Raw genomic sequence first — 27111 nt, 5'->3', positions numbered from 1 at the left:
AGATTTTGCCATTAATGATGAAATAATTGTGCTTAACACTGATCTTGAAGGAAGCTATCCATAAAAGTATAGTAATTTTGTGGCATAGATTTTACCTTTCCTGATGTTAATTTTGTTTGTTTTATTGAAAAATGGTGATTGTAAAGCAAAGTAAACAGCCAATCATATTGAAGAAATTTCTCAATCTGCAAATCAATAGTAAAAATGTTTAATGATTTCTAACTGATTGCAACCTGTAAGAAGTTGAGCAGCTTACCTTATGAAACACAGCAACTTGGAGCTTTCCACTTTAAAATGTGTGTATGGAGACTCGAGGTTGCTAGCAGTTTCAGAGAAGTAATGGCAATGAACACTTAATTTCAGTATCATTACTATTGGAAAATCCAGGCCATTTTGACAAAAACAATATCAGGTCCAGAAATTTAAGAGCAGCTATTTTGGATTTATGAAAAAGGCAAAATACATGTACTATGTCAGAATGGAGAGGCTTCAGTAGCCCTCAGCCTTGGATCTTATTAACTTGAATACATGTTAATAGCAAAATTATCCTGCTATGGTGAAAAGCTCAGGCCTTGCAAGAGACATTAAATCCAAACTAACACAATGATGAGCATGTGCCTTGTCTTGGTGTGGTGGTTTGATGACCTGGGAGAAGTATTATTGTTCCTCCCAGCTTCACATTCAGGTAAACATGGAACTCTTTTTGCCTGTTTGCGCCATGTTGGACCAATTTTACAAATGGCAAGTGAAGCACTGGAAATTTGAAATAGATCTATAGAAGCGTAGGGCTCTAAATCCTTGAATTCAAGACTCATGTTCTACTTGGAAACTGAACAGGAATACTTTATCATTCACTATTTTTACATTTATACATTTGAATTCCACGACCAGATAAACATTAATCAATGATACAAATTTGGACTAGCTGGATAACCCAGTTAATCCCTAGTTCTATCACTGGTTATTGTTTAAGATAATTGTCATACTACATAAATGTTAGTTTTCACATTGTGAGTAAATTGCAATTAAGACAAGAAACAATTATATACAAAACATAGAAAGTCAACCATTTTCTTTACAATTTTTATAGAAGGTTCCAACATCAAAAATATGTACAAAAGCAAAATATTGTGACTGCTGTTAAGCTAAAAACAATAGTGCTGGGAACATTTAGCAGGTCTAGCAGAATTAGTGTAATGATGAGTTAACATTTGAGGTCATTGACCTTTCTTCAGAAGTTGACTTTGTGGCGTGTTTGAGTTCTAATGGAAGGGCATTGACCTGAAATGTTAATTATATTTTTCTCTTTTCACAAATGCTGCCTGATTTGCTGAGTATTTCCAGCATTTTGCTGTAATATTAACAATATGTAACACATTTAAGAGGACCAAGCAAAATCAAGCCAGGTGAACTGAACTGCTTTTCCTTCCTCTAAAGCTGTTGTCCCATTACCATATCCTTGTGCTTAACTGGCAGATTCACTCTATGGAAAAACTGCAGCCTAACTGAATTTGTGTCCAACCAATTAATGATGTGAAATGTGATGCTTAAGAGCTTACTGGTTACTTCGTTAGCAGTCAAGAGAGCACTGAACGTTGAGCGATACAAATGCAGAAGCCTCTTCTTTACAATACATGTATGACTCTCTCAAAACCAGGAAATATTTTACACTTTGGGTTTCAATTTGATGGGAAATGAAGGCTCAGAGGTCAATATTGAATGGTTAGCATCAATAACTGGGCCATATTCTTAGTGGAATTCAAGGCATCTGCGTCAAATCCTCAATGTCTAAATCTAACATGTTTTTTCTTTATTAGTGTTTTCCAATGAAACCTAGCACACCTATAGTCAGTGCAAATGCTATTCCCTCTTCTGCAAGCAGTTCAGGACATCCCCAAACATAATTTTTGCACAGGTAGTGGATCTTCTGTAGAATTGAATTTCAGAAGTACATTCAACAATGTTTTGACTTGTACCTATATGCCATATACATAGACATGCATACATTTATTATCATAATAGAACAAGTGTAAAACTTCTCATTAATTCTGTAGTATTTCTATACTAAACAATAACCATAAAATGTAACATTCCACCATTATGTTTTTACAAGTAAAGATTAGTTAACTAATCTCTACACTTTTCTTGAGATCATGTACAATATCACGTAATTCCAGGATGTTTTCTTGAACCTGTAAGAGAGTAAATGTCTTTCAGTCATTTTAAAATTATTTTAATGGACAATCAAAATATGAAAAATCACAATTGATCAAATTGACATGTAATTAAACTGTCACCAGTTACACATTAGTACTAGATTATTACCCCATTACTATCTCTACCTTTTACTTATATTTCTACCTAAAACATTCCTGACAAACATGCATATTCTAGCATAGCACATTGGTTAATGAGAGAGAATCCTGGTTGCCAATTAACTGTGCAACATACCAGATGTCATTAAAAACTGATCTAAATAGATTCTTTGGCATTTAGCAAGAGTGACTAAAGTTGTTCAGCCAGTGCAATTGAAACAGCAGAATAGAGAAGTGCTGGAGAATTGAAAAATCTGCAATTCTGTGCAAGAGTTTTTTTTCTTTAAAAAGAGTAGTTAACATTTTTACCGAAGTGGGATTTACTCGGTGGATTCATTCCCACAGTTCCAAAAACATTACACATCCCTGCTCAGACTTTAACCAGTGTGCCAATGCCTAGGTGATTTCTAACTGTCACATTCCTGAACCATCTGATGCATTTTCACTATGCTGATCCCTTTAAATTCTGATCTAATTTGGACCTTTGCATCCAAATGGAAGTGACCTTAAAGTAGCACTCATACCCCTTGGTAAGGATGCAATGGGGTGGGAAAATCAGTGTCAATTGGTCACTGGGCAAAATCATAATATTAAAACAAATCCAGTATTATTTAAGGATGATCTTGCTCTCTTCCATTCCTTTGTCCCCTTTTATTTGTAATGGTGGGATCTCAAACATTTACTTTTAACCTCCTTTTACTCTGTGTAGAGTTGTATTAACTCTGACCTAAAATGATATTACTGTAAGAGTGATATTATGATTTGATAGCCTGATGTTTGAGGCTGACCAACAAATAATTATGTACAACAAGCCATTGGTTCCAGTATTGGGAGAAGTGGATGCATATTTGGTTATTGTTTAATCAGTTAAATAATTTTTCTGCTCAAGAAGAAAACATTTACTTAAATTCTGAAAACATTTTAAATTTACAATGTGTTTGTATTTTTTTTAAAATGTATAACTATAGGAGTTAACTTTTTTGAAGAATCCTTATGGAATGTAATCTCCACAGCCCCAAATGCACATTCAGATGGACCTCAACTCTAATGTGAGAGACAAAAAACCTCCCCTTCTCTCAAATCATTTTTAAGCATCCAGAGGCACCTCTGTTTTGAGATGCCTTTGAGGTCTCCTACCTGCTTTAGCAGTGCCTGCCAGATCTGCCAAGGTGGCATAAGTATTGGGCCAGAAACATCAAGAATTTGCCAAGTGTGGAGATGGTCCATCTGGCAGCTACATCCTTGATTACCACTCCACTGGTCTGACTCCTAACAAGTGTGGGCTTGGTAAACCCACATGGTTACATCTGACTTGAACCCAGTCCTCTTGGATCAGAGGTAGGGACACTACCCTGTTGTCAAGTATGCTTTTTTTTTCCCTTTCTAGTTATTTTAGTTAACCTGTTTGGGGTATTTTGATATAACACCAGGGCAGGTGAGACTTGAATTTGAACCTTCTGACCCAGATGCAGGGACACTACCACTGCACCACAAACCTTCATTAAGTGTTAACTTGGTGATGGTGTTGTTGGGTTCAGGTGTGATGTCCTAAGAGGTAAATATAACCTTTAGGTTAGATTCCCTATAGCATGGAAACAGGCCCTTTGCCCCGACAAGTCCATACCAACCCTCCAGGGAGTAACCCACCCATATTCACCCCTGCCTATGGGCAATTTAGCATGACCAATTCACCTAACCTGCACATCTTTGGATTGTGGGAGGAAACCAGAGCACTGAGAGAATGTGCAAACTCCACGCAAGTCAGTTACCCAAGGCAGGAATTGAACCTGGGTCCCTGGCCCTGTGAGGCAGCAGTGCTAACCATTGAGCCACTTTGCTGCCACAGTTGAGACTCCGAGGACTGTGACACAAAGGATGTTTATTAAATAATCAAGGTACCACCATATTGTATCTAAGGACTGAAGTATACAAAAGCACCAGTGAACATCTCATGAAAGAGGGCAAACAAAAAACTGGAAGAGAAAAAGTATCTCTCAAAACATTATGGAGAAAAGTTTGGAACTATTTATTTACTCTAAGTGTGTGTATATATGTGTGTAAAACTAGCAAAACTTACCACCTGAAGCTGAATATCTGTATCCTCTGCTAAGGTGCCAAGTTTCATTTCTGCTTTTCTTACATACATATAAAGGTTAAAAATCGCCATCTTTATCATACCCAAGACAAGAGTCCTTTTGGCTGCTGTGTTTTGAATATGTGCCCATATGGATTCCTGTAAAATTAGATAATACAGTTACAGAATTACTTCTTAAATCACTGTGCGGGTTAATTATGATCCAAACAAAGAACAAGTTCTTGGTTATTTGAAGTTTTATTCTGACTAAATACCTTTGAAATAACATTGATCCAAATTGTGCAGTGATCTGCAAATAAACATTACTTGCCATTCACTATTCTTAAATTTACCCACAGATAATATGTGAACTTTTACACTTGGAGTATTATGTCAAAATTTTGTCTTACCTAATAAAAGATATACTTGCATTGAGGAAGTGCAGTGAAGGTTTACTGGACCAATTCCTTGATGGTAGATTTTAATGCTGAGGAGAGATTTGATCAACTGGGCCTATACTCACTGGTGATTAGAATGAGAGGAATCCCATTAAAATGTAAAGAACTCCTGACGAGGGCTGGATAGATAAGGCAGGGATAATGCTTCCTAGGTTTGTGGTGGGGCTCTAAAACAAGAGATCACAGTCTCCAGACACATGGTAGGCCATTTTGCAATAAGATGAGAAATTACTTAATGCAAAGTGTGGTGAACCTTGTCATAAAAGTTTGTGACAGCAAGTTACTGAATATATTCAAGAAATAAACTGATGTATATGGACGAAAGGTGCCAAGGGAGTCTAGGTATTGAGATATAGAATTAGACATGATCACAATGAATGGCAGAACAAATAGATGATTCAACTAGGTTTACTCCCACTCCTATTTTCTGTTGCTGTGCTAATTAGAATTAAAACAATGCTGCCTCTTCTACAAGAGACTGAAGACTTGCGTAAACCTGTGTTAACTAATCAGGTTGACAAAATCTTATTGAGCCAAGTTGTCAAAACCAGAGAACCAGTTAGAAAATTAAATCATATATAAAAGGCTGAGATCTGGGGAATTGGCTCTTGCCAGCTTAATTCCTAAAAAAAAAACCTACCCCTTTTATCGTTTTAGCTTTGGCTGCTTCCAATCGATGTGTTATTGCTGCTATGGCATTATGATACATCATAATTTCATTGTCCTTTTCCTTCATCATGTTATTATAATTTGATTTAAGCGTCTTCATAATTTCTTGATCTTCATGGTACTTTGAAAGTAGAAGATTATGTGTAATAAACAAGGTTTCAAAGCGAATGTTCACCATTCTGATATCCTGAAACTTAAATAGGAACATAGATAATCAGAAACAGTTAGTTCAACTACAACAGTTTGAGAAAAATTAATGAAAGTTGTATCGATCTTAAACAGGGTCCTCCACTAACTTCTCACCATCACCAAGACAGCTTATTTCTATCTCTGTAATATCACATCTTCTTCTCCACCATTGTGGCTGAAAGGCCATTTCCACATTTGATTACAGGGGGGCTCTGACTTACAAATATCCAACTTAACAAACACTCATATTTATGAATGTGATCCCATCGAGGGTTTAATTTTAAAAACCCAAATAACTTTCCTGTCCTTACAAACAGCTGCTTACATTGTTCTGAATTGTGTACAAATCGACTTGTGAATGGGACTCCAGAATAGAACCTGTTAGCAACCCAGGGACTGTCTGCTTTCCAAGTTCTGTTTGCAGGTGTTCCTGTTGCTAGTCTTCACAGAATGTAACTCATGCAAAACTTTGTGGCCTCCGCTGTGACCTAAGAACTTAATGCCTCTCCCATTGCTCAAATTGTTCCAGAAGAGAGATGACTGGTGAGGAGAAATGGGAGTAACAATTAGTGCCATGGTAAGGATGCCATGCCTGTTCTTTGCCCATCCTTGCTGGTCATTTAAACTCCGCTGCAGTGGCATTATATGCTGCTCATCATGGGTCACATATGACCCTTAACTTGTCAATTAGTGGGCTCCTCCTGACAGTGCAGCGGCTAAAGCAGATGCTAAGTATCCAGGCTGCCACATGAAGTTTGTCAACCTTGTTGCCAGGCAGGGTAGAAGAGGTGGTGCCTCATGTTCTGCATCCCCGTGCCAGAGCCTGACAACCAGGCCCCAGTGAAACCCCAAATATACCTCAGCATTTGGAGTCCATCAACTGGGGACTACAGTTCCACTGGTTACTGAGGAGGTTTGTAGAATCCCTAAAGTGTATGTGGAAGCAGGCCCTTCGGCCCAACAAATCCACACCAACCCTGTGAAGAGTAACCCACTCAGACCCATTCCCCTACCCTATTATCCTGTATTTACCCCTGACTAATGCACCTAACCTTCACATCCCTAAACACTATGGGCAATTTAGCATGGCTAATTCACCTAACCTGCACATCTTTGGATTGTGTGAGGAAACCAGAGCACCCAGAGCAAACCCACTCAGACACACGGAGAATGTGCAAACTGTACACAGATAGTCACCCGAAGTTAGAATTGAACCTGGGTCCCTGGCGCTGTGAAGCAGTAGTGCTAATCATTGAGCCACTGTGCTGCCCACACTGTGGCACAGATGGTGGTATAGTGGTAATGTCCCTAGCTAAGTAATATAGAACCCCTGGCCAGCAGCTGGGGACATGGGTTTGAATTCCACCATGGCAGGTGGTGAAATTTGGAATTCAACAAAAATCTGGAATGGAGAGCTAACCTAATGGCAAGCATGTAACCATTACTTACCTAACCATCTGGTTGACTAATGTCACTTAGGGAAGGGAATCTCCAACACCCTCACCTGGTCTGGCTTGCATGTGACTCCAGACCATGGAAATATGGATGATGCTACTGCATTCTGGTGAAATCAGCCACACTCACATCCTCTGCACAAATGATAAGAATAATGCTGTACCCAGTGGGACTGCTAGGACAAGAGAGCCGCTGGCCAGCTTTTTAGAGGTTGGACATATTGGTGAGGGCAGAAAGACTGCCTTGAGCAAAGTAGAGCTCTTCTGAGTGCCTCTGATTAGCTGCAGGGCATCCTGGTCAAGTGCAGGTGGTCTTGCCCCGAGTTTCACACAGACCAAGGCCACCACCTGTACATAAGATTCAACCCTAAGTAAAACTTCCTTATCACCCCATTTTTGCTAACTTTCAAGGTTTTCCATCAAGTTACACATTAACTAGTGTTCAATTCTGGTCTCCCTGCTATAGGAAGGATGTTGTGAAGCTTCAAAAGATTTCAGAAAAGATTTACAAGGACGTTGCCAAGGTTGGAGGATTTGAGCTATAGGGAGAAGCTGAATAGGCTGGGGCTGTTTTCCCTGGAGTGTCAGTAGCTGAGGGGTGACTTCATAGAGATTTACAAAATCATGATGGGCATGGATAGGGTAAATAGACAAGGACTTTTCCCTGGGATGGGGGAGTCCAGAACTAGAGGGCATAGGTTTAGGGTGAGAGGGGAGATATAAAAGAGACCTAAGGGGCAGAGGGTGGTACGTGCATGGAATGAGCTGCCAGAGGAAGTTGTAGAGGCTGTTACAATTACAACATTTAAAAGGGATCTGGTCAGTTATATGAATAGGAAAGGTTTGGAGGGCTATGGGCCAAGTGCTGGAAAATGGAACTAGATTTATTTAGGATATCTGGTTGGCATGGATGAGTTGAACTGAAGGGTCGGTATCCTTGCTGTACATCTCTATGACTCTACATATGCATTTAAGTAAGCAAAGGTTAAACCAACATATACTTTTCACAATTACCTCCTTTGACATTTTGATTACTTTCTCCAAGAATTTTGGATAAATGGTATATGACTTCACTTTCTTTTTCAGATTATCCCTCTTAATGATCAGGGCACTCAGTTCTTTCTTTAACCGAATAATCTCCTTCTCTTTCTGCTTTATTAGTTCAGTTTCAATACTTATTTTGCTCTTTGCTCTGCTTTGCTTGGCATCATTTTCCTTCGGAGGAAGAAGAGAAGAAAAAAAATGAGAACTACACAAATTACTGCGGAAATAACTCCAGAGAGGCCGGTATCCCATCACCATGTCACCCTTGGAGAGTACTTGACACTGATCCAGTTCCCTCAGAGCCAGCTCTTAGAGTGAGCAGAATCTTTGACACTTTTTCTTTCTGTTGTTTATCTTTTTACCACCACACTACTGCCTAACTGTGGTTGTGGTTATATTTTCCCCAGCACCCATGGTGTGTGTGTGCAGGTGTGAGACACAGTGAAAGACAACAGGTGTACAAATCTTTATTTAATTTCCACCACCAGGAAGAAAGGAAACACCCGAGGGGCCAGTGACAAGCAGTGCCCTTCACATCAAAGGGCACTGTTGCGTGATCAAAAAAGGGGAGGGCAAGGATTAACTCAAAATAGAGTTGGAGGGGGAAATAAAACACTCCACTCCCTATAGTGCCCACCTCTCCCTGAATAGCTCAAGGGTATTGGTAGACACTGCATGCTTCTTCTCCAGACGCCTGGGCTCAGACGTAGCCACTGAAGAGTGGCAGGCAATCTGCCATAACAACCTCTTCTACAGCCCGCTGCCTCGAGACATTCTTGTTTTTTTATTTTTTTAGACCCATGACACTCCTGTTTATTTTTTTATATAACCCCCACACTACTGCCTAACTGCGGTAGTGCTTAAACATGATCATCCCTTTAGAAATCAGTACTATTCTTAATATTTTTCGTTTCCAGGTATTTTTGTATTACATCTTTGAGGTTAAACTCCAGTACCCTTTCTGTCACCAATGGTGAGCTAACTGCTCTATGCTTCCTGGACATGCATCATTTTCCTTTTTAAATACAAGAATAACTAACTATCTACGTATCCTCTAAACCTTTTCATTCTGTAATGGAGGTTTTGTAAATACTTAATAGTGTATGTGCTGTCTCCTCCCTTACTTCTTTTAACGTGCTTGGTTGGATAAGGAATTTAATCCTACCCAAGTTTGACTAATCTATAAACTATCTCCTCTTTCTACCTTAAGTATTTTAAAATCTATTGTTCTAATATTGTAACCACTTGTCTCGCCAGTAAATGCATAGGTAAAGTAATTATTGAATATTTATGTCATTTCATGGTTTATTACTTTTAAAATTATCCATTTCACTCCATATGACACTCCCCTTCCTGACAGTAATTTCTCTGCCAATCAGCAAATGATTGAAGTAGTAATCCAGAGATTACCATCCATGGGAATCTACTTTCCTATTTTGTACCTGCTCATATTCCTTTACTAGTGTCTCCATCTTGTTCTTTTCTACGTCATTGGTCTTAACATAGACCCATGATAACTAAATCACCCACCACCATTCCTCTCTTCCCACCTCTTTTCCAAATTGTTTTCAGTTGCTGTGAGATACCCTGTACCATTGCTCCGTGGACATTAAAACTTTCTGCAACTCTGCAGATGTTGCCACTCATCCTTTTAATTATCAAATCCCCTCTGTCTACAATCTTTTTACTCTGTCACTCCCTCTCTTTAGGCAGTTTCCTGCATCTTGGTGTTCTGCTTAGCATTCGTGCTATCAATTTTGTAGCCTTTATTCTTAACCCCATAAGTATAGAGTCATTGTAGCTGCTGGGTAAGACCAGTGACTGCAGGGGTACCTCTTCAACATCCCATTGACTGCAACATTTACAGCATGGACACCACATAATTTCTAATTCGTGGTGCTATTCTTGGAACAGACCAGTCCCCTGAACAAGATAGCTAAAGAGTGAAGCCTAAATAAGTAAGAAGAGCTACAGAATAAGAATTATTATTCAACATATGGACATTTTTCCATTCGATGTTCAAAATCAGCTAACGTGATCAAGCTAGTCTGGCTAGTCCATGTTTCATGTTTACCCTCAAGAACTTATCAAATTTTGCAAATGATTTTTTCAGTTCTTCTTCCTTTTTGTTTAATTCCTCTCTTCTCTGCTCCAGCAGTTTCATTTTCGCCTTGAATTCCTGCCAAAAGAGAAATATTATCTTAAAAATAACATGCAGAAGTTTCTTACAGATCATCAGATCTTACTGAAAGCTGTAACTAGTTAAGTTCCAATTACGTCAGTAATTATGATTATTGGGAGAAATTACAAATCTCCCTTTTTATCAAGTTATTTATTTCCCTTTATGAGCTATATTCCAACTACAATGCGACTGCATGATGCAAGTAATTCACTGAACAAATGATAGAAAGTGTGTTCACTGACAGCCTCACTTCAATTTTCCCTTCCACCCACAGGCAAATGCTCAACTTCAGCTAAGCCTTATCTAAGATCATAAGGTTCAAATTGGCATCTCACTGGGCAATGCATTAGAAGTGCCCATTGGTAATCATTCCAGCTGGGCACTATGCAAATCCATCCATCATAGCCTGACCAAAACAGGATCTGTAAAGTTTTCTGAAGGTACAAAATTGTATTTGATAACAATAGACATTGAAACAGAACATTTCTGTTTGACTGTCAAGTGAAATTCAGTATAGAATTGTGAAGTGTGACTATAAAATAAAGAAAACCCAATCTTTAAAAAAATATTAAAGTGGGGGAAAGTATTGAAGGCTGTAGCAGTTGATCACTTAAATCACAACAACAATTACTCTCTTCTATATAACAAACTTAAGGTAGGAAACTATTACTTCACAAGAATATGACCAGGCAAATAAGCTAAGGATGGAGGCTATCAGGAGAGATACTGAAAAGCTTGGTTATAGAGATAGCTTTGAAGATATATATATGGGGAAGAAAAGTGTACAATGAGGCACCCATATACTGGGATGTCAAAAGCATAAAAACCAAAGAAATTTTAGTATTTCTATATTGAAAATTATTTTGTACCATAATTAGAATACATATGTATCTTAGTCTATGCTGATGAGTCTTTATTTGGCAACTTTTCTAGCTTGATTGTACTCTTGCTTCTGCACATGAAAACGATGTTGGTTTCTTAATCCAGGAAGTATGTTTATTATCTAAGCTTCACTCCAGCACGATAGCAAAGAATTATGCAATAATCCAGCTGCTATCCTTTTCAGTGAAGTAATAAATTAACTATCTGGCTACTGCAACTTTGCAACAGTTTAAGCTGATGTAATAGGAGAGTAGGGAGTTCTACAAGATTCAACATTTCTCTCCCAACCAACACTACTAAACCAAAAGAAAAAAAATACAAGTGATTTAAGGACCTTCAGTCACTTTTGTTAAGAAAGAATGATTTTGGAGAAAGGGGGGAAATGGTTAAGCTTTAAAAACAAAATCATCTGATTTGAACCATGTTAGAATCCTCTTAGATCACGTTTTACCTAATCAACATTGCAAAGTCTTCCTCATTAACATCTGGGCAGGTCAAACAAATGGTGACAGAGTTGTCCCACAAGCAACACTCTGACAATGTCATGCTCACTGAATTAATTAATTGGGCTGCAATGGTTCAAGAAGGCGAATCACCATTACCTTCTCAAGGAGAATCGGGATAAATATTAGTCTTGTTAGTAATGCTCACATCACAAGAACAATTGTTTTCAAAAGTCCAATAATTACATTTCTTTTTCAACAGATGCTACAAATGTTATTCTGCCCCTTAAGTTTGCCATTTAACTTCAAGACAATTGCTTCTGTTCTGTCCAATAGTTCCTTGCGCCACTTTCTTGATATATCCATAAATCTAAAGCTATAATCTTGGAAGTGTATTCTTGTCTAAATTATATTATTTTAACTCCAATTTCTAAACACTCATGTTCTTTGACTTGGGTTGAATAGTGTTGATTCTAGGTAAAACAACAAGAGAAATCTGTACAGATATGATTGAAATTAGACTATAATGCACAGAAGCAGAAATAGACCATTCAGCCGACTGGGTCTATTCTGCTATTCAATGTGATTATGTTTAATCTGATCATCTATATGCTTGTAGAATAAAAGAGAATAATTTTAAAGTCAGAAAATCACTCAATGTCAGAATTGAAAAGAAAACCATTGCAAAATGTTGAAAAAATAACCATTCACAAATTAATATTTCACAATCTACTGGTGGAAATTAAACTGTTCTATTCTAAGTGCAAAGGTTAATCCTAAACTCTAACTGTTCAAAAGATTAATTTCTAAGTGGAGTACTGATTGGCAGATAACCTCTAACAGTGGAAATGACAATGCTGTTAAGTGAAATATGCTGTTTTAAAGTAGAGTAGGCTTCAGATTGCAAATACTAGATAAATAACTACATGTCATAGAGTCATAGAGATGTATAGCATGGAAACAGACCCTTCGGTCCAACCCGTCCATGCCGACCAGATATCCCAACCCAATCTAGTCACACCTACTGGCACCCAGCCCATATCCCTCCAAACCTTTCCTATTCATATACTCATCCAAATGCCTCTTAAATGTTGCCACTGTACCAGCCTCCACCACATCCTCTGGCAGCTCATTCCATACACATATCACCTTCTGCGTGAAAAAGTTGTCCCTTAGGTCACTTTTATTTCTTTCCCCTGTCACCCTAAACCTATGCCCTCTAGTTCTGGACTCCCCGACCCCAGGGAAAAGACTTTGTCTATTTATCCTATCCATGCCCCTCATAATTTTGTAAACCTCTATAAGGTCACCCCTTAGCCTGCGACGCTCCAGGGAAAACAGCCCCAGCCTGTTCAGCCTCTCCCTATAGCTCAGATCCTCCAACCCTGGCAACATCCTTGTAAATCTTTTCTGAACCCTTTCAAGTTTCACAACATCTTTCCAATAGGAAGGAAACCAGAATTGCACGCAATATTCCAACAGTGGCCTAACCAATGTCCTGCACAGCCGCAACATGACCTCCCAACTCCTGTACTCAATACTCTGACCAATAATGGAATGCATACCAAACGCCTTCTTCACTATCCTCTCTACCTGCGACTCCACTTTCAAGGAGCTATGAACCTGCACTCCAAGGTCTCTTTGTTCAGCCACACTCCCTAGGACCTTACCATTAAGTGTATAAGTCCTGCTAAGATTTGCTTTCCGAAAATGCAGCACCTCGCATTTATCTGAATTAAACTCCATCTGCCACTTCTCAGCCCATTGGCCCATCTGGTCCAAATCCTATTGTAATCTGAGGTAACCCTCTTCGCTGTCCCTACACCTCCAATTTTGGTGTCATCTGCAAATTTACTAACTGTACCTGTTATGCGCGCATCCAAATCATTTACGTAAATGACAAAAAGTAGAGGGCCCAGCACCAATCCTTGTGGCACTCCACAGGTCACAGGCCTCCAGTCTGAAAAACAACTCTCCACCACCACCCTCTGTCTTCTACCTTTGAGCCAGTTCTATATCCAAGTGGCTAGTTCTCCCTGTATTCCATGAGATCTAACCTTGCTAATCAGTCTCCCATGGGGAAGCTTGTCAAACGCCTTACTGAAGTCCATATAGATCACATCTACTGCTCTGCCCTCATCAATCTTCTTTGTTACTTCTTCAAAAAACTCAATCAAGTTTGTGAGACATGATTTCCCACGCACAAGGCCATGTTGACTATCCTGAATCATTCCTTGCCTTTCCAAATACCTGTACATCCTGTCCCTCAGGATTCCCTCCAACAACCTGCCCATCACCGAGGTCAGGCTCACCGGTCTATAGTTCCCTGGCTTGTCTTTACAGCCCTTCTTAAACAGTGGCACCATGTTAGCCAACCTCCAGTCTTCCGGCACCTCACCTGTGACTATCGATGATACAAATATCTCAGCAAGAGGCCCAGCAATCACTTGTCTGGCTTCCCACAGAGTTCTCGGGTACATCTGATCAGGTCCTGGGGATTTATCTACTTTTAACCATTTCAAGACATCCAGCACTTCCTCCTCTGTAATCTGGACATTTTGCAAGATGTCACCATCTATTTCCCTACAGTCTATATCTTCTATATCCTTTTCCACAGTAATACTGATGCAAAATATTAATTTAATATCTCCTCCATTTTCTGTGGCTCCACACAAAGGCTGCCTTGCTGATCTTTGAGGGGCCCTCTTCTCTCCCTAGTTACCCTTTTGTCCTTAATATATTTGTAAAAACGTTTTTGATTCTTCTTAATTCTATTTGCCAAAGCTATCTCATGTCCCCTTTTTGCCCTCCTGATTTCCCTCTTAAGTATACTCCTACTTTCTTTATACTCTTCTAAGGATTCACTCGATCTATCCTGTCTATACCTGACATATGCTTCCTTTTTCTTAACCAAACCCTCACATTTTTTAGTCATCCAGCATTCCCTATACCCACCAGCCTTCCCTTTCACCCTGACAGGAATATACTTTCTCTGGATTCTTGTTATCTCATTTCTGAAGGCTTCCCATTTTTCAGCCATCCCTTTACCTGCGAACATCTGCCTCCAATCAGCTTTCGAAAGTTCTTGCCTAATACCGTCAAAATTGGCCTTTCTCCAATTTAAAACTTCAACTTTTAGATCTGGTCTATCCTTTTCCATCACTATTTTAAAACGAATAGAATTATGGTCGCTGGCCCCAAAGTGCTCCCCTACTGACACCTCAGTCACCTGTGTTGAGCATCATTTGCTAATTTGTAAATAAATTCAATATGAAGAAAGGCAGTTATTTTGGGGGTAAAATCTAAGTGAAAGGAGATTATTAATAGCATGTCTCTGTATATTATTTTTAAAATTCTGAACACTGGTTTGTCAGTTTCTTTTACCTCCTTTTGAGCAGCAAGAGCTGCTTCCACCTCTGCCAATTCTCGTCTTTTCTCCAGTAACACCATGGTATTATTTAAGGGAATCTCGTCATGGATCGGCATTTGGCTTTGATAAAACAAGAGAAAAAAATAACTCAATTCATATATGTCACTACTCTTCCCACTCTCAGCTTCATTTTACAATATTATATGCAGCATGGAGAAATTTCAAATTAATCAACAGAAGATTTGATTCATTTTGTTATACTAAAACATACCCTTCAGATATGATTTTTACTTGACACCTTGCAATCAAGAATATGGAAATTAGATTACTTTACAGTGTGGAAACAGGCCCTTCGGTCCAACAAGTCCACACGACCCGCCGAAGCACAACCCACCCATTCCCCTACATTTACCCCTTTTACCTAACACTACGGGCAATTTAGCATGGCCAATTCACCTGACCTGCACATCTTTGGACTGTGGGAGGAAACCGGAGGAAACCCACGCAGACACGGGGAGAATGTGCAAACTCCACACAGTCAGTCGTCTGAGTCGGGAATTGAACCCGGGTCTCTGGCGCTGTGAGGCAGCAGTGCTAACCACCGTGCCACTCCCATGGTACCATGGTTTCCACAAATGACTTAAGCAGCACACGATTATTTTCAAATTTAGCCAATCGCGTACTCACGGAGGCACAATCACATGCCTATCAAACTATTTTGTACATTTCTCTGTATCCCATTTATTTACTTCCATGTACATTCTTTCTCCAGTGCCTGGTAGAACTATTCTCACCAGCCTGTCAAGGACATATCCATCCCTTTTCTTAAGTTCTTGGTCTAAAATTCACTTTTCTCTGGCATAACAGTTTCTGCGACAATCTCAGAGATTCCTCTGCATTTACTCTCTCCTGAATCCTACTGACTTGGTTACAGAGTCACAGCAGTACTGAGGCCACCAATTTGGTCCATCTTGTCCATGCTGGCTCTCTGTGGAGCAATCTTGCTTGTTCCAGTTCGTGATTCTAACCCAATTGCCCCTGCAAATTAATTTCTCTCAAGTGCCCATGTAATTTCCTTTTGAAATCACTGATCTTCTCTGTTTTCACCACCATCATAGGCAGTGCGTTCCAGGTCATTACCACTCATAGGTTAATTTAATCCTCACATTCCACCTTATCTTTTGCCCACAACTTTAAATCTGTGTTCCCTTATCCTTATACCATAACAACAACTTTTCTTTGTCTACTTCACTGCAAACCTGTATAATCTTGTACACCTCTACCAACTCTCCCTTCAACTTCCTTTGCATTTAGGATACCTGTTGTATTATTCTACGACTTTATGACTTGACCAGTAAATAAATGTCCTGTATATAATATGTATAATAAGTTCTTTATTAAATTTATCCTTTAATGAATAATACTTGGATTTCTGTGTGGATTCATAAATATTGAATTACTAATTCCAACAACCTTCTGAGGAAACCTGCAAACAGCAAATATAAAAATAAGGATGAGCTGTTTATTTAAAAAGAATTAGAATGACACCACTACCGCATAATCTTGCTTCACATCTATCAAGCTATTCAAAATCAACATGCAGATAGCAAAAAAAGAGATTTACATCACACCAAATCAGACCACATTAAAACTTAAACATAAAGAAGAGCAATGCCATCTTCTGAAACATTAACTTATAATAACCTCATTAAATATTTTGAAAATATCTATAATTGGAGAGTCAGAGGAAAGGCAGACCTACTGCCATGGAACTCACCTTGCACTGGTCAAAAGCCTGTTGGATTTCCAAAACTAGCATAGATTCAGCTGTACATAATATTGATACCTTTGAGAGTGCCATGGTATTAATCACTGTTGTGAGCAGTCTGATCTTTTTACTTTTAGTCCATACATATTGTGTTCATTAGTATAATATTGAAACAATAGAGTAACCTGGGGATTTAACTACACTATTCCAATGCAATCAGGATCAGATATTCAGGCATTTTGCGCAGATGTTTCTTCAATCTCTCAAAAATCAGTCAGGATTAACAACAGATGAGGTGATGTTTCATTCAAATCATGAGTTGCTATATTAAGGTGAAATGCACATAGCAATATGAACTGTCACTTAGTTCAATCAGTCCAACCTATAGTTATGTAACAATACTAAATAAAGAACATGCAATGTTATCCAAACCAGTGGGTAGTCAGATCCAATAAACAGAACAGCGCTCTGTATTCTATCTGACAGTCCAAGGATTAAACCTTCTCCCTTTGAGGATTTTTTCTGCTTGATTGCCTGCCTGTTTCTCAAAATGACACTGCCTTTGTTGGTGTCCATCCTCCACTTTGAAAAGCCTGTCATGTTCTTCCAAAAAGACTACCCTTATGGATTGACAAAGATTTACAACTGCAATGGTAAGTCATTTTTAACATAACCCTGAAGAATCTTAGAGCAGCCCTTCTAAGTCATATGTGGACACGTCTTCCCAAATAGCACATGAATCATTTGTTTGACTCCGACTATCAGTGGAAAACAGTTAAGGCAACCAGATGTGCTATTACCCTAAGCATGTTTAAATACAGATATTTTCAAACTATTTGATGAGGTTATTATAAGTTAATGTTTCAGAAGATGGCATTGCTCTTCTTTATGTTTGAGTTTTAATGTGGTCTGATTTGGTGTGATGTAAATCTCTTTTTTGCTATCTGCATGGATTGCAAGTGAAATCATTGTGAGTACACTCACCCCAGGTACTAATAAATGCAGTGTCTCAGCACAAGTGTAAATAAGTTGTTATAAATAGCAAACTCAAAAGTTGATTATAGTGGGAATGAAAAGCTCACAACCCAGTCCAAGATGTAATTGTTGGTCTGAGGCTAAGACAAGTTATCAAAACCATTAACTTCTCTAATTATATAAAAAAGGAAAAGAGAATTTAGTCCTCTTAACAAATGAGGCTGGGAAATAATAATGGGGAACCAGTAAATTGCAGAAGAGTTGAATGAATATTTTGCCTCCCTCCTCATAGTAGAAGACCGGAATAGAATTTGAAAAAATATGAAATAGTCAAGGGGCAAAGGGGAAATGAAACAAATACAATAATTATCACTAGAGAAAATCTATGAGAGGGGAGAAAAGGCTAATAAGTTCCCTAGAACTAATGGGCTGCATCAAATGACATTAAAAGTAGCTACAGAAATAGTTGAGAGACTGGTAATAAATCTTTAGATTCTGGAAATCTTAAATTCTGGTCATAGTTGTTGACAAGATACTAATATTAGATGAGGGAAGTGACCATATTATTGTCAAGCTTGCAGATGACAAACAGGTGGAAAGGCAAGTGGCAAGAAGACACAAAGAGAGGCTGATTCTTCTTGTGTAGAACCAGTGGTCATGATTGCAGAGAAAGAAGACACACAGGAGAGAGAAATGTCTTCTCTCAGAGGGTTGTGGGCAATAGAGGCTGGGTCATTAAGACAGATTTTAATTGGTAAGGAAATAAAAGGAAATGGGGGAAAAGTGGGAAGATAAAGCTGAGGATTATCAGATCAGCCATGATCTTATTGAATGGTCATGCAGGCTTGATGCACCAAATGGCCTACTTCTGCTTCTTTGCCTGATGGTCTTTTAGATAATATCAGTGGGACAACATACTGCCTTTGCATTGTGATGACTTGCAAGTTGCGTCATTAACATGTTTTTATTTCAACTTGTGGATCGTGGGCATCGCTGATTGGCCATCATGCATTTCCAATCCCTATTTGCCCTTGAGAAGGTGATGGTGAGCTATCTTCTTGAACTGCTGCACTCCACGTTCTGTAGGTAGACCCACAATGCCACTGGATTTCCAGGATGTTAACCCAGCGATAGTGAAGGCACAGTGATATATTTCCAACTCAGGATGGTGAGTAGCGTGATGGGGAACTTTCAGGTGGTGGTGTTCCCATGTACCTGCTGTCCTTGTTCTTCCAGATGGAAATGGTTATGAGTTTAGAAGGTGCTGTCTCAGGATTTTAGGTGAATTTCTGCAGTGCATCTTGGAGATAGTACTGCTACTGAGTGTTGGTGGTGGAGGGTGTGAATGTTTGTGAATGTGATGCCAATCAAGTGGGCTTTGCTCTGGATGGTGTCAAGCTTCTTGAGAGTTATTGGAGCTGCACCCATCCAGGCAAGTGGGAATTTTCCAACCCACTCCTGACTTGTGCCCTATAGATGATGGACAGGCTTTGAAAAGTCAGCAGGTGAGTTACTCACTGCAGTATCCCCAGCCTCTGACTTACTCTTGTAGCCATTGTGTTTATGTGATGCGACCAGTTCAGTTTCTGGTCAACGGTAACCCCCATGATGTTGACAGCGGGGGATTCAGAGAAGGTGTTCTATTGTGAACTCTTCAAGGAAGCCTTCTCCATAAGTTTGTTGGAAGGCCCTGTGTTGAATGTCAAAGGTCAGTCGTTAGATTGCCTGTTATTGGAGGCAGCCATTGCCTGGTATTTTTGTGGTGAGAATATTACTTGCCACTTTTCTGCCCAAACCTGTAAATTGTTCAGATCTTGTTGCATTTGAACATAGACTGCTTCAGCATCTCAGGAGTTATGAATTGTGCTGAATATTGTCAAATCAGTGAACACTCACACTTCTGACGTTATGATGGAGGGAATGTCATTGATGAAGCAGTTGAAGGTGGTTGGGACTCGGACACTACTCTGAAGAACTCCTGCAGAGATACCCTGGAGCTGAGATGACTGACCTCCAACTACCAAGACCACCCTTCCATGTGCCAGGTATGACTACAGCCAGTGGAAAAGTTGTCCCTCATACCCACTGATTCTAGTTTTGTTCAGGCTCCTTGATGCCACACTCAGTCAACCTTGATGTCAAGGGCTGACACTCTCACCTCACCTCTGGAATTCAGTTCTTTTGACAATGTTTGAACCAAGGCTGAAATGAGGTCAGGAGCTGAGTGGCCCAGGAACTGGACATCACTGAGCAGATTATTGCTGAGTAGGTACTGTTTGATAGCACTATTAATGACACCTTTTGTCATTTTACTGATAATCAAGAGGAAACTGATGTGTGGTAATTGGCTTGGTTGGATTTGTCCTGCTTTGTGTGTACAGACCATACCAAGGCAGTTTTCCACATTGTTGGGTAGATGCCAATGTTGTAACTGTACTGGAACAACCTGACTAGGGGAGTGGCATGTTCTGGAGCACTAGTTTTCAGTACTATTGCTGGAATGTTGTCAAGGTCCATAGCCTTCACAGTATAAAGTGTCTCCAACCATTTCTTGATATCATGTGAACTGAACTGAATTGGCTGAAGACTGGTTATCTGTAATGCTGGGGACCACTGGAGGAGACCGAGGTGGATCATCCTGTGCAAAAATTGCTGCATATGCTTCAGCATTGATTTTAGCACTGATGTTTTGGGCTCTTCCATCATTGAGGGTCGGGATATTTGCGGAGTGTCCTCCTTTAATGTGTTGTTTAATTGTCCATTACCATTCACAACTGGATGTGGCAGCACTGCAGAGCTTAAATCTGAGTCTTTGATTATGGGTTGGCTTAGCTCTGTGTATCATAGCTGCTTATGCGTATGCAAGTAATTCTGTTTGGTAGCTTTACCAAGTTGACACCTCATTTTTAGGTATGTTTGGTGCTGCTTCAGACATGCCCTCCTGCACTTTCCATTGAACCAGAGTTGATTCCTGAGACCTGATGGCAATAGTTGAGTGGGAGATATGCTGCGCCATATGCTAGAGTACAATTCTGCTGCTGTTGATGGCCTACAGCACCTCATGGATGCAAGTCTTGAGTTGCTAGATCTGTTCAAAGTCTGTACCACTTAGCAAGGTGATAGTACCACACAACACAATAGAGGGCTTTGAAGGCGGGACTTTGTCTCCACAAGGACATGTGACGGTCACTCTTACTGATACTGCCATGGATAGATGCATTTGTAACTGGCAAATTGGTAAGGATGAAGTCAAGTATGTTTTTCCTTCTTGTTAGTTCCCTCACTACCCACTGCAGACCCAGTCTAGCAGCTTTGTCCTTTGGGCCCTGACCAGCTCGATCAGTAGTACTGCTGCCAAGCCACTTTTAGTGGTGGACATTGAAATCCCCCACCCAGAGTATGTTTTGAGCCCTTGCTACCCTCAGTGCTTCCCCAAAGTGTCATTCAACATGGAGTAGTACTAATTCATCAGCTGAGGGAGGATGGTTATAATCAACAGGAGGTTTCCTTGTTTAACCTGAACTCATGAGGCTTCATGGGGCCTGAGGTCAATGTTGAGGACTCCCAGGGCAACTCCCTCCTTACTGTGTTACACTGTGCCGCCACCTTTGCTGGGTTCTGTCCCACCAGCGAGACAGAACATACCGAGGGATGGTGATGATGGTGTCTGGAATGGTGTCTGTAAGATATGATTCTGTGAGTATGACTATGTCAGGCTGTTGCTTGACCACTATGTCGGACAGCTCTCTCAATTTTGGCACTACTCCCCAGATTTAGTGAGGAGGACTTTGCTGGGTCGACAGGACTGTTTCTGCCGTTGTCTTTTCCAGTGCCTGGATCCATGCCAGGAAGTTCATCTGGTTTCATTTCTTTGTTGAGATTTTGTAACAATTGATACAATTGAATTGGCTTGCTAGGCTATTTCAGAGGGCAGTTGAGAGTCAACCATATTGCTGTGGATCTGGAGTCACATATAGGCCAGACCAGGTGAGGTTGGCAGATTTCCTTCCCTGAAATATATTAGTGTGCCAGAATGGGTTCACATGAAAAAAAAATCCTGGTTCAGTAATTCATCATCATAATCAGCTAACAAAAAGCAAACTTAAGATACTGATCCCTTGAACTTCAGCTGACCAAGTAGAACTACAAACAGGCAGTTTTGAGAGGAGTTTTTGAAGATTAAGTTAAGGATAAGGATGTTGGCTTGTTTCCTGAAGATTTGAAGACTGGGTCATTGTTATCTACATCCGCTGGAGGGTGCACTTTCAGCAATTCGATAGCCAATTTGATGTTGCTATCCTTCCTGTGCTATCGTTCACCTAGTTGTGGGTTTTACTTGAGTAAAAATCACTGTGGTCTTCACCAGTTTCCTCAATTTCCCTCCCCCACCCACCTTACCTCAGTTCCATCCTTCCAGCTTAGCACCGTCCCCATGACCTGTCCTACCTGACAATCTCCCTTCCCACCTAATCGCTCCACCCTCCCCTCTGACCTATCACCTCCATCCCCTCCCCCATTCACCTATTGTACTCTTTGCTACCTTCCCCCACCCTCCTCTCTGACCTATCACCTTCATCCCCACCCCCATTCACCTATTATTCTCTTTGCTACCTTCTCCCACCCTCCATTCTGACCTATCACCTCCATCCCCACCCCCATTCACCTATTGCACTCTTGGCTACCTTCTCCCCAGCACCCCCTTCCCTCTCCCCCGGCCCCACCCCCTCCCCATTTATCTCTCCACCCTTGGAAGCTTCCTGCCTCTATTCCTGAAGAAGGGCTTTTGCCCGAAACATTGATTTTCCTGCTCCTCAGAAGCTGCCTGACTGCTGTGCTTTTCCAACACCACTCTGATCTGAAAACTAAAAATTACTGTGTACACAATCTCTACTTTGTTCTCACAAAGCAACACCTAGTTATTAGTGGAGAGGCTGGTGAGAAAATTACTTTCATTGTTACCCTCTGATGACCACACAGGGGAACAACAAAGAGACACACCCATTGATACCACATAAATCATAAAGTTATGTCAAACAGGTAAAAGCATTTTTGGGTTTTCTGGAATTCATGATCAACCTTTTGTATGTGCATGTTAATAATATATAATATATATTACTTTTGTAGGTAGTGTTGCCAACAGATTTCTTCAGATAAATTTCATAAATTTCTGGCCAAGAGATGTGTGGATGATTTATGCACCTACAGTACAGCCACCTCGGTGTTGACATCTTATTGCCAATATTATGGCCTGAATTTTCCCAGCCTACTGGAGGTGAGCTGACAGCTGGGAGAAATGGAAGTATGATGGGGGAATGGGCGCATTGCACACCTGTCTCTACACACACTATGGCCACACTGAAAGGACCTGCCACTGATGGGGAGACTGGTAGGTAAACAAGGGGCCCTCCCAACAAACCCATGGAGAAGGCTTCCTTGAAGAGTCCACAGAAGAACACCCTCTCTGCACTCCCAACACCACCACCTACCTTTCCAGCCTCAAGCAGCCAATGTGATAATGGCCACCTCCATAACAACATTGATGGCCTGGATTCCCTCAGGCCTAACCTCTCTCTCTTCAATGGCATCTCATGTTAGGGCGTCCTCAACCTAACATCACAGCCTCAGCATTGGTCACTGGTAGCAGTGGGGCTGCGAAGCTACTGGCAGTGTTATTGGGCAGACAACTCTTAGAGGTGTCCTTAATTGGTTGAATCTTAATATGTCACCCAGGGTCCTGTCACCCATTTAAGTGAAATCAGCTTCCATTTTCAGCCCTGGATGCAGGACTTGCAGGTAAGAGAAAAGTTCAGTACCATTAACTTCTAAAAAAAAATCACTGGATCAAATCCTGGAACTTCCTTTCTGACAGCAGAGAAGATACCAGTGGTCCAAAATGGCGGCTCACTACCACCTTCTCAAGGACAATTAGTAATGGGTGATAAATACCAGCTTTGCCAGTGACACCCACATTTCTTGAATGAATAGTAATAAAACAAAAAGATACATTCAGTAAAATCTTCTCAATTCAATCCATTAATCAGTAAACAATGTTTCAATGGGTAAATCATTCAAAACATTTACAATTCAGTATAAAAGTGAAGTCACTATAGTCCCTACCAAACCATCAGGTTGCTATCTCATTGCAGAGATGACTGGTGGTTTACCCTGAGGGTCACTACACCTTTGGTGAGGGGAGAGGTTGAGAAAGAGAGTCCTTCATAGTAACCTCAGCTAGTGTGAGAATTGAACCACACTGTTGGCATCAACTCAGCATTGCAAACCAGCTAGCCACCCAACTGAGCTAACCAACCTCTAAGATGCAATTCTAAGCTACAGTTTGAACATTGAATCCCAAACTGTACAAATTTATCAAGATTGTCTAAATGACGTTTTATTAAAATTATCATCAGATAGAGAGGAAAGTATAGAAGGTAGAAAATAGATCACAAATCAACCCAAAATCACTCACAAAGGTTTACAGAAGCATACCAAGATACAATACAGAAGGCCTTTCCACCATCTTAACCATGGCAGCTCTACGTTTAGTCCTGCTACTCTATTTCCTAAAATCCCACACATTTTCACCCCTCAATTATTACTGAATTCCTTTTGGAACTGATTATTTTATCTGCTTCCACCACACTAGGGCAATGCAGTATACAGTATTTCAGATCAGACGTCCCCATTGTTTTACAAAGGACCTTAAATCCTTTTGCTTACCTATCCTTCTACCGTTCTATCGTTCCTTTATCGAAATCCTTTTTGATTTGGACAACTGTTCTAAAAATTCCATCTCTGCACTGAGAGCAACCGCAGTTTTTTTTTTCTAGATTTACAACATAACTGATGTTCTTTACTTTCTACTTAATGAAGAGTCCCTGCACTATACTATCCACTTCGCTACGACTTACTGCAATTGATCATTCTAATTGCTTTGTATCAGCAATACGACAGTACTGGAATTCTCCTGCCATTAAACCAAATATCTGTTGCAATTCACAGACACCTTAATGGGCGAGGATAAATATTATTGCAAAACCAAAATGACGCAGTATTCTATCTCGACTTCTTGTTAATTGTAAAGTCTTCAGCAACTTTACTCCAAAGAAAAAGTCGCTGGGAGGATTATAGAAAAGTTCCCTTTTGACTTACATCAGTTTGTCTTCGAATATGTTATCATAATAGTCTCCGAAAGAATGTGCCATTTCGTTCACTGGGCTTTTGTAAAGGCGTGAAAGAAGAGTGATTGATATTCTGCAGAGTGGGGAATGAGAGCGCTGGCCCAGATACCGGGAATGTTGTGTCTGTTTCAGCCCGGGACCAGGTAACCATAGGGATGGGAAACCTCGTTACTTGGGCAACATGACCCATTTCCGAAACGCTCTCTCGTGGACAAAGGTATCGCTTAATGCAACTATGCGGTCAACAAGTAAAGTGCTGCTTGCAGTTCAAGACTCACTTGTGTGCTGCGTAACCATTTATCAATCACTGTCTAACTTAAGCAGTTCACTCAATCTTCTCAAAGTGGGCACTGCAGACGTCCCCTTGGAACAATCAACCGGGGGTAGGTATAACAGGAACATGGTTTACACCTTTGGACCTGGAACTTTGCTCCTCCCTGTCTTTCTCCCAGTCTAGAATGGAAAAGCACTGCACAGCTGAGGAATGCAGTTTTCAGAATAGTTAAACATTGCGGGGAACCGCAAATTTTACATTAAAAATTAGGAAATGTTGCCAAGAGTCCCAGGGTAGAGAGCATTTGATTAGGAACAGAACAGTCACCGTGCAAAAAGAGGCCACCCGGCCCATCAATTTTGTATCTATTCTTCAAATGGACGTCATTACATAACTGCCAATTTCCTGGTTTTTCGTCTCTCCACACCCTTACACATTTATCTCTTTCCTGTTGAATGTATCAATTGAATCTGCGTCCACCATACTTTCAGGCAGAGCATTCCACCACCCACTAAAACACTTTTTCTCACATCACATTTACTCCTTTTGCAAGTGACTTGAAGTCTATGCCCTTTGGTTCTTGATACTCTTACCGGAGGGGTCAGTTTCGCCCTATTTACTCTATCAAGCGTGAGTGTATGGGTCTGTAGGAGTGTGTGTGTGTGTGTATAGAGTGTGTGTGTATGAGTGTCTGTGTCTATGTGTGCGTCTATCTGTGAGTGTGCATCTGTCTGTGTGAGGGCATCTGTTTGAGTGTCTGTGTGTGCGTGTGTGTGTGCAGTGGGGTCACCTGTAGTGTGACATGAACCCAAGGTCCCAGTTGATGAGGCCATGCCCATGGGTACCGAACTTGGCTATCAGCCTCTGCTCAGCCACTTTGCATTGTTGCCTGTCCTGAAGTCTGCCTTGGAAGACAGTCACCCGAAGGACCAAGGTCGAATGTCCCGGCCCGCTGAAGTGCTCTATGACTGGGAGGGAACACTTCTGTCTGTTGATTGTTGCATGGTGTCCATTCATCCGTTGCCATAGCCTCTGCACAGTTTCCCCAATGTACTATGCCTCAGGGCATCCTTGCCTGCAGCGTATGAGATAGACAATGTTGGCTGAGTCGCATGAGTACCTGACATGTACACGGTGGGAGGTGTCTCCACACGTAATGATGGTATCCGTGTCGACACTCTGACATGTCTTGCAAGGTTGTATGCTGTTGTCCTGAAAGCTGGGCAGTTTGCAACAAACATAGTCAGAAGGAAGAGAAAAACAACAAAATTTGCAAATACTTATCCTGCCCATCTTACATCCTTCAAAGTGGACCTCCAGTATAACCGGTCCATTCATTTCTATGTATTACTGCATATTCTTTGCTGGTTTCTGACTCTGGGAGGGGGACTATATTCACAGAAGATAGGATGAATGGCATTCCTGGGAGGAAACAGTTTGTGACAATCGAGTGATTTCTGAGATGATCCACAAAATACTGCTCAGATAGAAAGTGAGGACTGTAGATGCTGGAGATCAGAGTCTAGATTAGAGTGGTGCTGGAAAAGCACAGCAGATCAGGAAGCCTTGTTCCTGATGATGGGTTTTTGCCTGAAACATCGATTTTCCTGCTCCACGAATGCTGCCTGACCTGCTGTGCTTTTCCAGCACCACTCTAATCTAGACACTGGCTGCGGAGAGAGTACAATGAAGGCTTACAATGGGGCTGTAGGACTGACATGTGAAGGGACATGGTTAGGATTATATTTACTGGCATTTATGAGAATGAAGGGGGGATCTCATCGAAACATAAAATTTGAACTGGGGAGAAGGGATAAATGCAAGAAGGATGTT

General features: G+C 40.6%; 1 protein-coding gene and 1 long non-coding RNA gene across 4 annotated transcripts in view; one reads left to right on the top strand and one right to left on the bottom strand.

The window, feature by feature from the left end:
- Nucleotides 1–24: 24 nt before the first annotated feature.
- Nucleotides 25–25495, bottom strand: cfap73 (cilia and flagella associated protein 73). 3 transcript variants are annotated; one of them, XM_088000087.1, is made up of 7 exons: nt 25283–25495; nt 15095–15200; nt 10278–10382; nt 8174–8374; nt 5488–5709; nt 4393–4548; nt 25–2192 (listed from the first exon to the last, which is right to left on the bottom strand). In XM_088000087.1, exons 2-7 carry the CDS (start codon nt 15194–15196, stop codon nt 2124–2126), a joined length of 855 nt encoding a protein of 284 aa, XP_087856213.1. In that variant the 5' UTR covers nt 15197–15200; nt 25283–25495; the 3' UTR covers nt 25–2123. The 3 variants fall into 3 exon arrangements, with proteins under 3 accessions (XP_087856213.1, XP_087856212.1, XP_087856214.1); XM_088000086.1 differs by lacking the exon at nt 25283–25495 and adding an exon at nt 24976–25105; XM_088000088.1 differs by lacking the exon at nt 25283–25495 and adding an exon at nt 24976–25105 and having other exon boundaries at nt 5488–5637.
- Nucleotides 17350–27111, top strand: part of LOC148145395 (uncharacterized) — a 64106-nt gene continuing 54344 nt past the window's right edge. The window contains exon 1 of the long non-coding RNA XR_015761268.1: nt 17350–17501. This is a non-coding gene — a long non-coding RNA (uncharacterized LOC148145395). The remainder of the gene's footprint in view (nt 17502–27111) is intronic.

This window comes from Chiloscyllium plagiosum, unplaced genomic scaffold, assembly GCF_037043375.1.
Source record: "Chiloscyllium plagiosum isolate Xiang-an unplaced genomic scaffold, Cpla_swu_hap1 HiC_scaffold_24, whole genome shotgun sequence".
NCBI lineage: Eukaryota > Metazoa > Chordata > Chondrichthyes > Orectolobiformes > Hemiscylliidae > Chiloscyllium > Chiloscyllium plagiosum.
Note: the sequence above shows the minus strand (reverse complement) of the source record. Positions and strands in the feature narration are given on the sequence as shown.